At 42.7% G+C, this 18,595-nt stretch overlaps 1 protein-coding gene across 2 annotated transcripts; it reads left to right on the top strand.

Annotated features, from left to right (window-relative positions):
* The first annotated feature begins 1,881 nt into the window (after window positions 1-1,881).
* Window positions 1,882-17,085, top strand: LOC309325634 (C-C chemokine receptor type 5-like). Of its 2 annotated transcripts, none has more exons than XM_081833811.1 (2): window positions 1,882-2,511; window positions 15,650-17,085. In XM_081833811.1, the coding sequence occupies exons 1-2, from the start codon at window positions 2,439-2,441 to the stop codon at window positions 16,687-16,689; spliced, it is 1,113 nt and encodes a 370-aa protein (XP_081689937.1). In that variant the 5' UTR covers window positions 1,882-2,438; the 3' UTR covers window positions 16,690-17,085. The 2 variants fall into 2 exon arrangements, with proteins under 2 accessions (XP_081689937.1, XP_081689938.1); XM_081833812.1 differs by lacking the exon at window positions 1,882-2,511 and adding an exon at window positions 13,135-13,238.
* Window positions 17,086-18,595: the final 1,510 nt, after the last annotated feature.

Below are 18,595 nucleotides of genomic sequence, written 5' to 3'. Positions count from 1 at the left end.
TGGTTCCTTAAGCCTTCATCAGGTGTTTGTGAGCATGAAAATGCTGTTGGGAGTTTCAGCAATGAAGGCTCAGGCATAGCACACTGTTTGAAAGTCTGAACATTTCCTCCTTTTTTATTTAACAAAATGTATATGCCACTTTTATAATCTATATACAAATTATTAGGAGAGTAAGTTAAAAATATACTGTAGTTTACTCACTTATAGGCTAGTTTACATACTTTATTCCTTCTTCTACTTCTATCCCACCTTTCCTCCACAGAGCATATACACTTCTGCCTCCACCTTCTCCATTTTATCCTGACAGCAATATTGTGAGCTAGGGCCATAGCTCAGTGGTAGAACAACTGCTTAGCATGCAGAAGGCATCAGGTTCAGTCCCCAGCAGCTCCTGGTGGGACTGGGAGAGATCCTGCCTGAAATCTTTTTTAAAAATTATTATTATTATTACTATTACTATTCTTCTTCTTCTTCTTATTATTATTTTAATAAAGATTTTCTTATTTTACAGAATAATTATTCTGAAAATATTATTATTTTAATAAAGATTTTCTTATTTTACAGAATAATAATAATAATAATAATAATAATAATAATAATAATTTATTATTTATACCCCGCCCATCTGGCTGAGTTTCCCCAGCCACTCTGGGCGGCCCCAATCAAGTGTTAAAAACAGTACAGTGTTAAATATTAAAAACTTCCCTGTACAGGGCTGCCTTCAGATGTATTTTAAAGAAAGGATAGCTGCTTATTTTCTCCACATCTGAAGGGAGGGTGTTCCACAGGGTGGGCGCCACCACCGAGAAGGCCCTCTGTCTGGTTCCCTGTAACCTCACTTCTCGCAATGAGGGAACCGCCAGAAGGCCCTCGGAGCTGGACCTCAGTGTCTGGGCTGAGCGATGGGGGTGGAGACGCTCCTTCAGGTATACAGGACCGAGGCCGTTTAGGGCTTTAAAGGTCAGCACCAATACTTTGAATTGTGCTCAGAAACGTACTGGGAGCCAATGCAGATCTCTCAGAACCGGTGTTATGTGGTCCCGGCGGCCAGTCCCAGTCACCAGTCTAGCTGTTCGAAGTACATTTAGAATGAGAGGCTGCAGACACAGGACTGCCAGTGTTCTCACTTCGCCTTGTATTTCCAGTTCCTGACTCGGCTTCATAGTTTAGTTTCCCCCATCAAACATGTTTGCCAGCCAATGCCTTATTAATCCTAGTTCTGTAACTGAGTGTATTTACAAGTATGACACTGAATTGATTCTATGGACTGCAGATTCTTTTAGTTTGCTCGTTTCCTTTGGATTATACGTACAGGCTATAATAACTGCACTTGTTACCATCCACATGAATGTTACAATCATGTATGTTTTTTAAAAATATTTTATATGTAAAAGAAGAAATGGTTTACAATTATTTACATACAAGCTTTTTTTTAACGGAAAAACACATTTGCATGACAATCAGAGGTTGAGACCCTGGAAATTGGCAGAGTGAGTGGAAGTAATTGGGAAACCTTCCAGTGCTTAATTACTGCATGATAGCCTGCTATTAAAAGCTTGGGAATACAGCCAACGACAATGAAAAGTGGCAGTCCTATGCAGAATTAGTATTTATCAATAAACACATCAAGGGCACAATAGAGTTGTTTTATCCCAGTTCCTTAATGATGATCATTGACCATGATAACAAAGGTTAGATTTTCAGAGGAAATTTTTCTAAGAAAATGCCTGAGATTTTTCATTTTCTCTCCCCAAAAGAGAAAAGGCCATCTTTGCAGAATTTTCTCTTGCTACTCTCCACTATTTTTTTGTGACAGCAGCCACCCTCCTCCTCTCCTACAAAGCCATGGATTGCTCATTAGCCCAGGGTATGGTTTATTATTATTATTTATTTAATTGATACTCAAAAAAAGAAAAAAAGGACAAGAATACAAACAGAACAGTAATAAAGACAATATTAGACAATATTCCAAATCCTGAAGTCCATGCAGGCCCGACAGGGCGGCTTCTTCTTATTCGGTTCGGCTGCCCCTCCGTGGGTTTTTCAGCCCAGGCCGTCGAGGCGGAGAAGGGGAAAGGGAAAGCGGGCGCTGGTCAGGGCGTGCTGGGGCTGGGCGCCGCCAGGTTGGGTGCGCGCAAAGCATGCTGGGCCAGAAGGGGGAAAAGGAGGCTGAGAGTGGTCGTCAGTGGCAACTCCAGTCGGCCGCTTCCCCTTTTCCCGTTTACGCTGGAGTCTTCTTTGGCTTGCCATGCCTGCGGGCTCTCTTCCGGCCAACGCTGCCAATGACAGATCTTAAAATCTTGGTGTCGGTGAGATTCGGAAATCGCAGCACCTTGCGCCTGCTGGACCTCCTGAGCGGAGCGGGTTGTGTCTTGCTCCTTGTGAAGTAGGGCGAAATATGAGGAGTGTTGCAAGCCGGTGCAGAAGGTCTGGCCGAGATGGTAGAGCACGGCTCCTCTGCCAGGGGCGTCTTCCTAACCCAGTGGAACACCAGTATCATACGCCTCTTAGGTGGGTTGGACATGCTGAAGAAGGTGCTGGACCGGGGGTGACTTCAAGACCAGGGTGACTTCAAAGCGGAGGACGCAGCAGGCAGTTCCCTCTCAATGGGGCCAAATCCAAGCAAATGTTAGCTCCAGTCCTGTTGAATCGATCCAGCAATTAGGAACATTAAATAAGGAATTAATTCCTCAGGCAGTATGAAAAGACTCTATGTGGCTTTTCAATAGCTGAGAGCTCCCAACTACTGCCACTGTTGACAGCTTGTTGCCCCTTAAATCTGCTTGAATGGGTTATATCACAATGGTTCCTTAAGCCTTCATCAGGTGTTTGTGAGCATGAAAATGCTGTTGGGAGTTTCAGCAATGAAGGCTCAGGCATAACACACTGTTTGAAAGTCTGAACATTTCCTCCTTTTTTATTTAACAAAATGTATATGCCACTTTTATAATCTATATACAAATTATTAGAAGAGTAAGTTAAAAATATACTGTAGTTTATTCACTTATAGGCTAGTTTACATACTTTATTCCTTCTTCTACTTCTATCCCACCTTTCCTCCACAGAGCATATACACTTCGGCCTCCACCTTCTCCATTTTATCCTGACAGCAATATTGTGAGCTAGGGCCATAGCTCAGTGGTAGAACAACTGCTTAGCATGCAGAAGGCATCAGGTTCAGTCCCCAGCAGCTCCTGGTGGGACTGGGAGAGATCCTGCCTGAAATCTTTTTTAAAAATTATTATTATTACTATTACTATTCTTCTTCTTATTATTATTATTATTTTAATAAAGATTTTCTTATTTTACAGAATAATAATTATTCTGTAAATATTATTATTTTAATAAAGATTTTCTTATTTTACAGAATAATAATAATAATTATTATTATTATTTATTATTTATACCCCGCCCATCTGGCTGAGTTTCCCCAGCCACTCTGGGCGGCCCCAATCAAGTGTTAAAAACAGTACAGTGTTAAATATTAAAAACTTCCCTGTACAGGGCTGCCTTCAGATGTATTTTAAAGAAAGGATAGCTGCTTATTTTCTCCACATCTGAAGGGAGGGTGTTCCACAGGGTGGGCGCCACCACCGAGAAGGCCCTCTGTCTGGTTCCCTGTAACCTCACTTCTCGCAATGAGGGAACCGCCAGAAGGCCCTCGGAGCTGGACCTCAGTGTCCGGGCTGAGCGATGGGGGTGGAGACGCTCCTTCAGGTATACAGGACCGAGGCTGTTTAGGGCTTTAAAGGTCAGCACCAATACTTTGAATTGTGCTCAGAAACGTATTGGGAGCCAATGCAGATCTCTCAGAACCGGTGTTATGTGGTCCCGGCGGCCAGTCCCAGTCACCAGTCTAGCTGTTCGAAGTACATTTAGAATGAGAGGCTGCAGACACAGGACTGCCAGTGTTCTCACTTCGCCTTGTATTTCCAGTTCCTGACTCGGCTTCATAGTTTAGTTTCCCCCATCAAACATGTTTGCCAGCCAATGCCTTATTAATCCTAGTTCTATAACTGAGTGTATTTACACGTATGACACTGAATTGATTCTATGGACTGCAGATTCTTTTAGTTTGCTCATTTCTTTTGGATTATACGTACAGGCTATAATAACTGCACTTGTTACCATCCACATGAATGTTACAATCATGTATGTTTTTCAAAAATATTTTATATGTAAAAGAAGAAATGGTTTACAATTATTTACATACAAGCTTTTTTTTAACGGAAAAACACATTTGCATGACAATCAGAGGTTGAGACCCTGGAAATTGGCAGAGTGAGTGGAAGTAATTGGGAACACTTCCAGTGCTTAATTACTGCATGATAGCCTGCTATTAAAAGCTTGGGAATACAGCCAAGGACAATGAAAAGTGGCAGTCCTATGCAGAATTAGTATTTATCAATAAACACATCAAGGGCACAATAGAGTTGTTTTATCCCAGTTCCTTAATGATGATCATTGACCATGATAACAATGGTTAGATTTTCAGAGGAAATTTTTCTAAGAAAATGCCTGAGATTTTTCATTTTCTCTCCCCAAAAGAGAAAAGGCCACTTTGCAGAATTTTCTCTTGCTACTCTCCACTATTTTTTTGTGACAGCAGCCACCCTCCTCCTCTCCTACAAAGCCATGGATTGCTCATTGGTCCAGGGTATGGTTTATTATTATTATTTATTTAATTGATACTCAAAAAAAGAAAAAAAGGACAAGAATACAAACAGACCAGTAATAAAGACAATATTAGACAATATTCCAAATCCTGAAGTCCATGCAGGCCCGACAGGGCGGCTTCTTCTTATTCTGTTCGGCTGCCCCTCCGCGGGTTTTTCAGGCCCGGCCGTCGAGGCGGAGAAGGGGAAAGGGAAAGCGGGCGCTGGTCAGGGCGTGCTGGGGCTGGGCGCCGCCAGGTTGGGTGCGCGCAAAGCATGCTGGGCCAGAAGGGGGAAAAGGAGGCTGAGAGTGGTCGTCAGTGGCAACTCCAGTCGGCCGCTTCCCCTTTTCCTGTTTACGCTGGAGTCTTCTTTGGCTTGCCATGCCTGCGGGCTCTCTTCCGGCCAACGCTGCCAATGACAGATCTTAAAATCTTGGTGTCAGTGAGATTCGGAAATCGCAGCACCTTGCGCCTGCTGGACCTCCTGAGCGGAGCGGGTTGTGTCTTGCTCCTTGTGAAGTAGGGCGAAATGTGAGGAGTGTTGCAAGCCGGTGCAGAGGCAGAAGGTCTGGCCGAGATGGTAGAGCACGGCTCCTCTGCCAGGGGCGTCTTCCTAACCCAGTGGAACACCAGTATCATACGCCTCTTAGATGGGTTGGACATGCTGAAGAAGGTGCTGGAGGCCCAAAGACCAGGGTGACTTCAAAGCGGAGGACGCAGCAGGCAGTTCCCTCTCAATGGGGCCAAATCCAAGGAAATGTTAGCTCTAGTCCTGTTAAATCGATCCAGCAATAAGGAACGTTAAATAAGGAATTAATTCCTCAGGCAGTATGAAAAGACTCTATGTGGCTTTTCAATAGCGGGGAGCTCCCAACTACTGCCACTGTTGACAGCCTGTTGCCCCTTAAATCTGCTTGAATGGGTTATATCACAATGGTTCCTTAAGCCTTCATCAGGTGTTTGTGAGCATGAAAATGCTGTTAGGAGTTTCAGCAATGAAGGCTCAGGCATAACACACTGTTTGAAAGTCTGAACATTTCCTCTTTTTTTATTTAACAAAATTTATATGCCACTTTTATAATCTAGATACAAATTATTAGGAGAGTAAGTTAAAAATATACTGTAGTTTATTCACTTATAGGCTAGTTTACATACTTTATTCCTTCTTCTACTTCTATCCCACCTTTCCTCCACAGAGCATATACACTTCTGCCTCCACCTTCTCCATTTTATCCTGACAGCAATATTGTGAGCTAGGGCTGTAGCTCAGTGGTAAAACAACTGCTTAGCATGCAGAAGGAATCAGATTCAGCCCCCAGCATCTCCTGCTGGGACTGGGAGAGATCCTGCTGCCTGATAAAACTTAACAATAAAGATTGCTTTAAATAAAGAACTGTGATTTTGGAGTTCACATATTTCAAAGGGCCATCTGTTGGAGTTTGCATGGGCAGCAGGATTTTCCTTGTGTAGCTGGTTGTTGTTGTTTTAACGCCAGGCTGCTTCTAGGTCACTTGGGAGACGCTGTGTCTCCTTGCCCTCTTCCAACCGAGAGAGGGGTGTTTGGTCCAGTGTGTCATTTCTTAACACGTGGCTTCCATGTGAGGAAGGACGTTCGTGTGGGTTCTGCTGCAGAGCGTGGGCAGGCAGCAGGGGAGATCAGGCAGGAAAGCCACTTTGAGAAGGAGCAGGTTGCACCCTGCACCCAAAGGCACCCCACCCCTAACTTCTCCTGGGAAGATACAGTCAACCCAGGACGTCCATCTTCTCTCCTCCTAGGCCTTTTCACTCCTTCTCCTTCTTGCTACCCAACCTCTTTCTTCCTGCCTCTGCTCATCCAACACTCCACCTTCTGACAGTCCTGGATCACTGTGGGTCACCTCACCTGACCCACAGCAATCCGGGGCTGCCTCCATCTGATTCAGTTGAACCATGGATCCCCCAGAATAGGCCCCATTCAGTTCAGGATTCAGCCCAGTCTGGTCTACAACCACCATGTATACCTTACTAGTGAGATAAATATTTGCATCCAGCCATCTGTTATATGACAGGCACTGAAACTGCCTGGTCTTCCTGTACAGTGGTACCTCGGGTTACAGATGCTTCAGGTTAGAGACTCCGCTAACCCAGAAATAGTGCTTCAGGTTAAGAACTGCTTCAGGATGAGAACAGAAATTGTGGTCCAGCGACTGGTTCAAGTCCTACCTTCCAGGGCAGGAGAAAATTCTTTCCTCTTCCATATGACAGCCCTTGAAATATCTGAAGATAGCTATCATATCTCCTCTAAGTTTCCAAAAGGCGGTGCTTTTGGTGGAGGTGCCAGTACTCGTCTCTTGATAGAAGCTCATGTTCAGTTCTGATAAATTACATCAAATTCTATTGTCTCTGAAAACCAAAACACTTTTCAAACCATTTCACCAGGTTAATCGACATGGAGAAAGAAATCCCGTTTCAACTTTTCCCACTAATGAAGTCAAAGAAGACATTTGGCCACAAGGATATGGAGAGCTCACAACGGTCTGATAGCTGCTGTCAGAAATGAAAGCATGTTGTGGTTGATTGATTAAATTTCTTTCTTATTTATGAAGATACTCCTTGATCAGAGTAGACTATAATGGTTTTCGTTGCTTGTTTAATTACCGGTATATGCTCCTAACAAGCAGAAAGCTGAATTCTTCAAAACTATAGAAGAGAAACTCTTTGATATTTGATGGCAAATTAATAATGATGGGTGACTTTAAGGGTGTGGTGTCCCTAGATTTAGACTGATCTATAAGAAAATCAGACTCTAAAGAAGGGAAACTACCTAATGCTTTTTTCGACATGGTGGCCAACATGGATCTAACTGATATTTGGTGTCTCAGACACCCACTGGTCCGGAAATCCACTTTTCTCTCAAAAGCAAAATTCTTCAAGTAGAATAGAGTTGTAATGGGCTTTGAAAGACCTGACAACTAGAATAAAAAAGGTTGAGATCCAACCAAGGACGTTATCAGATCTCAATGGTATTCTGATGACCATGGCAGGCTAAATGATGCGATACTACACCATATAGAAATTGTTAATAAGGGAATATGTTCCCTACAAGAATTTTTCAACCTCAACCTTAATAAAGGAACAGATCTAAACATGGTTTGGGATGCCAGTAAGGCGGTAATGAGAGGTTTTTTAATCAAACAAAGTGTGTGCATACACACACACACCCCACCTCCACACACCACGGAAGCTCGAATTTTGCTAGCCCAAAGATGGAAAATGAGCGAGATCCCTAGTAAGGAAGACTGGCAACTTAAGATGATAGAATTTGCAGAAGCAGCAGGTTTAACATAGAATAAGAGGGCAAGAAGAATCTTTATTCAAAGAAGAGTGGAAATTTTTTACTGAATATTTAGAAAACAATTGTGTACAATTGAAAACGCTGGCAGTGTTTAGATAAATTCAACAGTATGGTAAATATTTGAAGGATGTAAAAATTATTAGATTTGCTATAGTAAAATATGCAGGAATGATGATAAGTAAAATGAACCATGAAAGGGGAAGGAGGGAAGTCAATTGTTACATCATATTATGTAAAATGTTTATTTTGACTGAACAAATTAATAAAAATTGTTGTTTTTTTAATGCTAAATAATTTTATTTCATTTTTAACGGGAATAGGGAAGGGATGTATGTAGGAAGACACTCTTGGGAGATTTATGCCTTTACAAAATGAAAAACGTACATTTGTGGCAGTTTTTTTTACAAACCAATTCAACATATTCCACCAGTGAGAGCAGATACCCCAGTCAACAATTTAGCTGCTGCATTCTGCACAGACTGCAGCTTCTGAATTTAACCCAAGGGAAACCTCACATAGAGAGCATTGCAGTAATCCAACCTTGAGATCACCGATGCCAAGACTGCACTTGCCATGCCTGCCTCAGCTTTGGGAGCAAGCCATTTTCCACCAAGTGAAAGGGAAAATAGTTAACCTTCAGGAAAATTGCCCCCATCTTCTTCCCTCCCCAGAACGGAATTTTTTTAAATTTTTTTTTAAAGCTCCTGCTCATTTGTGCATATAAAACTTTATTCTATCATCAAACCAAATCTCAATAAGGTCAGTAAGTGGACAGAAGATCCTGACTAGAATATAAACAATCTCTGGCCAGGGAGTAAAATATACAGGATACAAATGAAGGACTAACTGTGGACTGGCAGACTTGCAGAGGAGAACCAATTGACCTCTGGAGAATCAGGAAACATTACAAATAGACAGTAAGGTACAAAGGTTGGCAAGGAAGGAAGGAAGGAAGGAAGGGGGCTGGCTTATGGCAGAGGAGAACAGACAAAGCAACATGTCCACTAAGTGGGAAGTACCGATGGAAGAGCTGGCTGCATTTCCATGAACATTTGAGTCTAAGCTCTAGGTACTATCAGTATTGCCAGAACTAAGTATGGTACAGAAGCCCCACAGCCATCAATGTATTTAAGATTATTCGTCCTGTCTTAAAAAGCTTAGGGTATGTAAAAGTCAGGCACTGAAAGATTGGCTTATAGCACATCCCTGTTATTCTTCTAGAAGTATACAGTATTTGTTTCTGGTAGAGGTCTAGGTTTGAATTTTCACAGACTAGTGCTCTGCTCTTTAACATTTCCATTCGGTGCACTAAAAATATGGTGGAAGAGAACACTAAAAAACACTTACTGTCTATGAGAAGAGGAGCAGCCTCCAGCCAAAAACAGATATGAAACCCAGCACGGAATTTCAGAGGTAGTGTGATTATCCTCATAAACCTGTGCTGGAATCCAGTGGTGGAGAAAAATAGGGTTGCCATACACCTAGGGATTCCTGGACATGTCCTCTTTTGGGGGTCCTACACGCCCATGCAGGGGGAATTTTTTCTTCCTCTGTCGTCCCCTTCTCCTTGTGCCCTCCATCTTTCCCAACATCAGAGTCTTTTCCAGGGAGTCTTCTCTTCTCATGAGGTGGCCAAAGTATTGGAGCTTCAGCTTCAGGATCTGTCCTGAAAGGCAATGGCAAACCTAGACAGCATCTTAAAAAGCAGAGACATTTTCTTACCAACAAAGGTCCATATAGTTAAAGCCATGGTCTTCCCAGTAGTGATGTATGGAAGTGAGAGCTGGACCATAAAGAAGGCTGATCACCGAAGAATTGATGCTTTTGAGTTATGGTGCTGGAGGAGACTCTTGAGAGTCCCATGGACTGCAAGAAGATCAAACCTATCCATTCTGAAGGAAATCAGCCCTGAGTGTTCACTGGAAGGACAGATCGTGAAGCTGAGGCTCCAGTACTTTGGCCACCTCATGAGAAGAGAAGACTTCCTGCAAAAGACCCTGATGTTGGGAAAGATGGAGGGCACAAGAAGGGGATGACAGATGACGAGATGGTTGGGCAGTGTTCTCGAAGCTACCAGCATGAGTTTGACCAAACTGTGGGAGGCAGTGGAAGACAGGAGTGCCTGGCGTGCTCTGGTCCATGGGGTCACGAAGAGTCGGACACGACTAAACGACTAAACAACAACAACATCCATATTAAAACTGTATTTTAGTGGGGAATGGCAAACCACAACATATCCAGTTTACTACATGCTACAGTGTGTAGTATCAGCATCTCTGCAGATTTTGGACAATGTCACGGGTCATTTTAAAGGACATATAGGTGCATTTTTGATCACTGAGGTCAAAGCAGAAAACAACCCTGTAATCATGCTGTAGTCTACATTGTTCAATTTCTTGTGAAAGATGACTAAGGGCGTCACCCAGAAGAGTTTTGCAGAAGGATATCATTGCAAATAGAACTCAGATCCTGAGTGTGGCAGCAATTGTCACTGGGCTGTTTTAAAGGCCATTGTGCAAGATTTGGGCTTGACTTTTTAACCTTATCCACAAAAGAAGTGAAATATCTATCTTTGATGTTTTCCCCACTGTCATAATAAAAACTCCCCTGGCTGGACATACATATATATATGCATGCAATTGTTTATTTGAGTATTTGCTCACTGAAAGTTACACTATGGACTCAGCTACATTAATCAAGAAACAGCATTTTGAATGCGTTATAAACATGCAACACCAGATGGCGCAGTAGTGCACAAAACGTTTCAATGCAATTTTACATAGTGCTTTTTTCCCTTTTGTTATAATAATTTAATTTATGAGTTATTTATAGCATCCCCCCCTCCCGTGTGTAGATCCACCATTAGTTTGTTTAAGGGGCACATGACCTAGAGGTTAAGAGTAAAGTCATACGCAGAGGACAATGAGTTGTATTATCCAAAACAGAAGTGTGCATTTGCTTTGCATCCCTACAATCTTGGGTTCAATCCCAGGCAGCTCTGCCTAGGGCAGGGAGACCCCCTTGCTTGCCATGCTGGAGAGGTGCTGCCAGTCATTGCATGCAAACGATAAACCAGTATCAGGCAGCTTCCAGTCTTTCTAAATCTGAATTCTACCATTAGGTTTTGATGAGTATAGATGCAGGCATGTTTTCTTAAGCAATAATCTTTTTAATGTGTGCACACATTTTCAGTTCCCTGGTTTTTCAAATCTAACAACGATATCGACAATATAAGCAAATCAATTAGTGGCTAACTGCGCGGTTTTATATTATAAAAATAAGTCCTAGGTGTGTCGGGGATTGAACTTGAACCCTTCTAACTGCAACGTATGTGCTCAATTGTGTGCCCAAATCCTCTCTATCCCTTCTGCTGTATCTGTTGTCACTCATGTTAGACATAAGCCTGATTGTTTTACTGAAGCTGGTAAACCTGGTTGGGTTGTCCACATGGGAATGTTTGTGTGCCTCCTCCTCGAGATGTCCAGAGGGTGGTAACACGAAAACGGGGCCTTCTCTGCAGTGGCTCCCCATCTGTGGTATGCTCTCCCCCGGGGAAGTTCTCCTGGTGCCTTCATTATTACACACCTTTGGGTGCCAGGCAAAAATGTTCCTTTTTAACTGGGCCTTTGGTTGATCCGTTTTTATTATGTATTTTGTGGATTTATATCTTGATTTTATTCTGTGAACCGCCCTGAGACCCCAAGGTAAAGGGTGGTAAATAAATTCAATAAACAAAAAACAATAATGTTCCTGTTTAAGGAGAAGACAGGATCAGTTTGCAAAAGGAATGTTTTAAACTTGATTGGATTGAGGCGTTCACAAAGTAAAGGAATGATTGAACTCTGATTAATAAGAATACAGAATAAGAATAATAAGAACACAGAGGCTTGAACCAGCAAGACTCTGGGAAGGGTGCGTATAATATTCTCTCTGTGCCTCTAGCCCCCTCGGCCCAGGTCATTTTATTCACAAAAAAACTTTTTACAGAGTGTTCGAAAGAACCAATCAGATTTCTTCTGAGCATTTCAACAAACTCACGTGGGGAGAAGTTAAACCACCAAAACTAATCAACAGAACTACAAAGGAGTCCATTTGGCAACCCCGGAGGTAATAAACAAGCAATATACCTGATAAGGAGCATGGCCAGGAGGACAACAATCATTATCACCTTCATGTGAGATCTGTTTCCTGGCCCTAAGATTAACATCCTAGGATTAACATACAGTGGTGCCCTGCAAGACGAATGCCTCGCAAGGCGAAAAACTCGCTAGACGAAAGAGTTTTCCGTTTTTTGAGTCGTTCCGCAAGACGAATTTCCCTATGGGCTTGCTTCGCAAGACGAAACGTCTTGCGAGTTCTTGCGAGTTTGTTTCCTTTTTCTTAAAGCCGCTAAGCCGCTAATAGCCGTGCTTCGCAAGACGAAAAAACCGCAAGACGAAGAGACTTGCGGAACAGATTAATTGCGTCTTGCGAGGCACCCCTGTATTAGAAAGCTACTTCACAGAAGCTTGCCCACTATCTTTGATGACCCAGGAGCCTGCCTGGCGAAGCAACTGGGCTGTGTACGTGACTTGTGAAGAGAGAGAAATGGGCAGTAGAGGAAATGGCAGAGGGTTGTGGGATTTGATCAGAAATTGTTGTCAATGTATCAAACCCAGTCAACACAATGCATTCATCGTGGACACAATGGCTTGATGCATATTTTATAATTCCTCATTGTAATCCCATCTGATCCCACACTCTGGATATTTGCACACCTACACTGGATTATTCATTATTTAGAGCCCCAAAGGCTCCCTGTGTAGCAACTAAAACAAGGCAGTCCCTACTTGCAAGCATACAATCTTAATAATGATAATAATAATAAGAAAAAAGATACACAAGGGGAAAAGGATGGGAGGGAAGATGACAAACTCAACTGGCACAATTCAGAAGCAGGAGGTGTGTGATAACAGCTGGTCTTTGGGCAAAGCTGATGGCACAAGACCTGCATAATATTGACACAGGTTATCCACACCTGGATCAAACCTCATCGCTTGGCAGTCTCCATGAACACAGCGACTGAAAGGGATATGCAACGGTCCTTCAGTGAGGTCATTTTCAGAAAATGAGACATTTTTCGCTCACTTCTTACTAAGCATTCATGTCCAGCATAGGAAAGGATAAATCCTTTCGAAATCTAGGCAAAGAATCTTGCTTTGTCACAAAATCAGTGACTTTCTTCTCATCAGTGTGAAACACAGATTGGTGAGTATTCCTTTTTTCCTGTTATTATCACCATTAAATGTATAAAGCATAGTAAATGTGTGATCAAGAAATATCTCAGAAAGAGACATTTGTGTGCTAGCCCAAAAGAATCTTTATTTGAATACAGTATCATGGGAAAACTCATTTGGATCTGGGATTAGGAGGGGACTTGAAGAAAATACAACTATTACAAGTGTTTGACATGCCTAGCATGTCATATTTCATTTCCTGCCCCAGAATCTACTAATCTTATCTATATCTAATTCTATCTGTACAGTATATCTAATTCTATCTGTATCAACATCTACATCTATATCTCAAAGTGAGCTTAAAATTTATGGAGTCTCTCAAATGCTACATCCTATAGTTCATAGAGAGTAAGTTTATTGAGAAGGCCCTGAAATGATGTGATTTATATTTTGAATCAATACAGTTCCCCTAGAATAAGTTGGGCTCCACCTGTCCTATATATTTAAAACAGTATTACACCACTCTAAACAGACACGACTTCCCCGCAAATATCCTGGAAATTGTCAATTGTTAGGGGTGCTGAGAGCTGTTAGAAGACCGCTATTCCCTTCACACAACTGGATTTCCCAGAGTGGTTTCACAATCAATGCCTCTCTTCCGAAGGAACTCCATTTAAAGTAGCATGACAGTTTCCATAGATTATAGCCATAGTGTAAATTTGAAGGAGGGAAAGCAAGACTAAGTACATATTAACACCCTAGTCCTAAATGCAGTTACTTGCTGGAAGTATGTGCTATTAATTTCATGCTGCCAGGATCACAGGTTTAAAGTGTGGCAGAAATTCATTTTATCTCCCCTTTAAAACAACACCCTCAACCTCCCTATCTTTGTCACATTCTGAGCTCTCACCCTCATGACAGGACAAAGAAAAGGGGCCACCAATTGGAGGTTTATAATTTCCCCCCTGTCCGTGGTCCTGTCGTTTGCTTGCCAACATGCAGAAGCTGTGGCAAAGGAATTGGGGAAGTGGGTTTGAGGTGAAAAGCGAATCTGAAGGGTACTGGACTGCAGAGCCGAAATAGACAAAGGGGGTGTGATGGTAAGGAAAAGTTCCATGTGCCCTATGAAAAACAAAAGGAGCAGAGGACAGTGAGGAATGGAAAGTTTGTTCCAGCTCTCAGCTTGTCCCTTTGGTTGAGATTGAGGGACCCATCTCCACACCTGGAAAGTAGCATAGCAAGGGTTGCTGGCTCCAGAGGTATGCAACCTGCCTGCACAGAGGGGAGCCTGACCGGCTGACGTGGCCCTTGGTGAGCCCTGCAGAGAGGAGCACCGGCAGGGCTGCACTCGGGGGTTGCCCCTTGCCTGCCCCCTCCATCCATGCCTGCTCATCTTGGGTCTGGGCTGCTCCTGCCGCTTTCCAGGGAGCGCGTCGCACCAGGAAGGGAGCAAGCGCATCTGTGGTTGACGGCCTTTGCCAGTGGTGCAGCAGTGAGGCCAGACTGGGCTTCTGGGCCCAGAAAACCCCAACGGCAGGCAAGCATGGGACTTGCTGCGATGTGCCTGGGCAGAGGTTGTGCAGCCCAGGAGGAGAGGCACGAGAACCAGCCCCACCCAAAATGCGCACAAAGCAACCACCCCTCTCATACCCCCCACACTACGCCAATGGTGTAGATAATAGCTAACTAGGTAGACCAATGTTCTGATTCAGTAAAAGGCGATTTCCCAGGTACCAGTGAAGACATTCAGGAGAAGAAGGTGGCCAGATAATTAGAACATTATTCAGTAAGCCCACAATTTATGCACATTTAACTTGTGCACTTTCAGTTTTACATACATTGCATGGGGTGGAAAAGGGGCAGGGAAAAATAATTTTGGCAATCCCACCCACCACAGACTATACGTGATTTTGACTGTACAGTTGTACCTTGGAAGTTGAACTGAATCCTTTCCGGAAGTCCATTCGACTTCCAAAATGTTCGGAAACCAAAGCACAGCTTCTGATGGGCTACAGGAAGCTCCTGCAACTCATCGGAAGCCATGGAAGTCCAATTGGATGTTCGGCTTCCAAAAGAACGTTCGAAAACCGGAACACTGACTTCTGAATTTTGATCGCTCAGGAGCCAATTTGTTTGGGAGCCAAGGCATTTGAGATTCAAGGTACGACTGAATGTGACTATATAGTCACACATATTTGACTATATGTGATTAAGGTTTTTGGTGCAACTCCCAAAATGTAATGCTCATGTAAACTGGGGGATTACTGTTTGCCTATATTTTAAAATCAGTTTATTCCATATCTCTCACTCCTTTAATCTATGTTGTTAATACCTAGCCTGTTAGGCTTCATATTGATTGTCTTCAGCAGACTAAATACTCAAGACCATCACTTATTAAAATACATAGTTACATATTTTATTGTTGTTTCTTGTATCATGTAGGTATTTCTTATTCCTTGACTAAGAAGATGAACAATTCTTCCATGATGCCAGATTATGGGATAGCAACAACTTTTGACTATAATATTGACGCAGGCCTAGTCTACAGGCATGCTGTGGAAGCATTTGCAATTAATTTTCTGCCACCGTTTTACTCTTTGGTGTTCGTATTTGGCCTGCTGGGCAACTCACTGGTGGTGCTGATCCTGATCAGATACAAGAAGCTCAAGAGCATGACTGATATCTACCTGCTCAATTTAGCCATCTCGGACTTGCTTGTCATCTTCTCACTCCCATTTTGGGCTTATTACGCAGGGCACGAGTGGATATTTGGAGATGCAATGTGCAAAATTCTCTTTTGGATCTATTACATAGGTTTCTATTGCGGAAGTTTTTTCATAATCCATTTGACTATCGATAGATACCTGGCCATCGTCCACGCAGTGTTTGCATTAAAAGCCAGAACGATCACCTATGGCACCCTCACAAGCGTCGTCACGTGGGTGGTGGTCTTATTAGCCTCTGTGCCAGAATTTGTATTTTACCATGTTCAAAAGGCAAATGAGACATACGAATGTACCATTCATTATCCCTTAGAAAATGAAAAAGTATGGAAGCAATTTCTAACTTTAATGAAGTTCATTTTGGGCCTAGCCATTCCTGCAGTTATTATTATCTTCTGTTACATGAGGATTATCATGATTTTGATTAAGGGTAGAAATCAGAGAAAGGAGAAGGCTGTCAAGCTTATTGCTGTGATCATGGTTGTTTTTTTCCTCTTCTGGATGCCATACAACACCACTCTTTTGTTGCAGACCTTTCAGGATTCATTTTTTTCATCTAACTCAGAGAATAATATTGAGAACAAGTTATTTGTAGCCATTTCTGTGACCGAGACAATTGCTGCGATCCACTGTTGCATCAACCCTGTGATCTATGCCTTTGTGGGGGGGAAATTTAGGAAACATCTCTCCACCTTTTTCCAAAAGTGTATGTTCCTCCTCTCTATAAGATCTGCCCAGGCCAGGCTCACCCTAACTTAGAAAGGTCTACTTCCTACACAACTGCAACAGATGAAATTTCTATGGGTTTGTGAAGTGATTTCCAGTTGTGTTTGTATGTCTTTTCCTTCCTAACTATTTAGTTGGTATATCTGGGAGAGGTATGTCACCCTGCCAAGTGGGAGAGGAAAACGATAACCTGTGTCCTTAGACTATTGGTCTATTAATCCAGTATTGTCTACTTGGATAAGCAGCAACTGATCATGGACTTCAGGCTATGTTTTTCTCAAGTCCTGCTACCAGAAGGCCGTATAAGGGAAGATGTCAAGGACTGAAGTTGGAAGCTTCTGCATGGAAAGCACCATTGAGTTCAATGGAACTTACTCCCAGTTCACTTTGTGTATAACTGTAGTCATGCTGATCCTAATAAATTCTGTATAGTGCCACTTTTGGGAGAGTGTATTTTATTAGGGATTAACACAGCTGTCTGCCTTTCTGCACCCTCCTTCGGAAGTGTATTTCTGGGGAATGTCATGATGAGCTCTTTTTCACACTGCTTGCAACCATGGTTTTTAAAATATTTATATTTTATTTAAAACTTTCAGTAGAGAAATAAAGTAAACATTTTTGAGGAAAAGCCAACACAACACAAAACAAAGAGAAAAGTACTTGAAACTGTGGTACAATACAGTAGGTAAGTATTACCAAGGCTTTTTTTTCAGGCGGAACATTCCAGAACTCGATTCTAGCACACCTCAGGTGGGCGCCATTGCCATTGTAACAGAATGAGGGAGGAATTCATGTTGAGTTCCGGCATCTCTTTTTCTAGAAAAAGAGCACTGAGGTATTACAATTATTGTAACAAGTATAAACTTATTAAAAAGTCATTATGCTTTTTATAAAGCAATCCAAATGCCATTAAAGGTAAAGGTAAAGGACCCCTGGACAGTTAGGTCCAGTCAAAGGCAACTGTGGGATTGCAGCGCTCATCTTGCTTTCAGGCTGAGGGAGCCGGCATTTGTTCACAGACAGCTTCCTGGGTCATGTGGCCAGCCCGACTAAACTGCTTCTGGTGCAACAGGACACTGTGACGAGTGCCAGAGCGCATGAAACGCCATTTGCCTTCCTGACACAGTATTGCCTATTTATCTCTTTGCCCTGGTGTGCTTTCAAAATGCTAGGTTGGCAGAAGCTGGGATGGAGCAACAGGAGCTCACCCCGACACACGGATTTGAACCGCCAACCTTCAGATCGGCAAGCCCAAGAGGCTCAGTGGTTTAGACCACAGCACCACCCATGTCCAGATGTCATTATACTTATCCTTACACAATCTACATCTAAAAGCAATCTGTTTTTATGTTGCAAGTGTAGTTATATATTCTGTCCATCGTTCAAAGGCAGCCATGGTATTATCCTTCCAGAATGTCAATCTAAGTCTTTTAGCAGAAGTAAGGGCACAAAGACTATTTTTGTTGACCTGCCATCAAACCACACACAGGCAACCTATGATTTGCCTGGGGGTTGTGTTCTGGGTGACTGCGTGTGTTGACAGAGCATGCAAATGCCCGCTCTGCCATGCCCCCGTTCTGCCCTCTTCTGCATGATGGTGGTCATATGTCATTTGGACGCTTCTAAAATGGTTGACACCTGTATACAGTGGTACCTCTGGTTACAGATGCTTCAGGTTACAGACTCTGCTAACCCAGAAATAGTACCTCGGGTTAAGAACTGTGCTACAGGATGAGAACAGAAATTGTGTGGCAGCAGCAGGAGGCCCCATTAGCTAAAGTGGTACCTCAGGTTAAGAACAGTTTCAGGTTAAGAACAGACCTCTGGAACGAATTAAGTACTTAACCCGAGGTACCACTGTAGTTGGGATGTGATTTAGGATAATATGAACATCTGACAATTTTAAATGTTTTCCCCAAGTAATATTTATACATCTTAA

The sequence above is a fragment of the Podarcis erhardii genome, assembly GCF_964252035.2.
Source record: "Podarcis erhardii genome assembly, chromosome: 12".
NCBI classification, from domain to species: Eukaryota; Metazoa; Chordata; class Lepidosauria; order Squamata; family Lacertidae; genus Podarcis; species Podarcis erhardii.
The sequence above is the reverse complement of the archived record's forward strand: the minus strand, read 5'-3'. Positions and strand labels throughout refer to the sequence as shown.

Coding starts and splice junctions, on each gene's coding strand:
- LOC309325634 (XM_081833811.1), top strand. CDS start 2,439: ATGGTAGAGCACGGCTCCTCTGCCAGGGGCGTCTTCCTAACCCAGTGG. Junction 2,512..15,649: donor CAGTATCATACGCCTCTTAG/GTGGGTTGGACA, acceptor TGTATCATGTAG/GTATTTCTTATTCCTTGACT.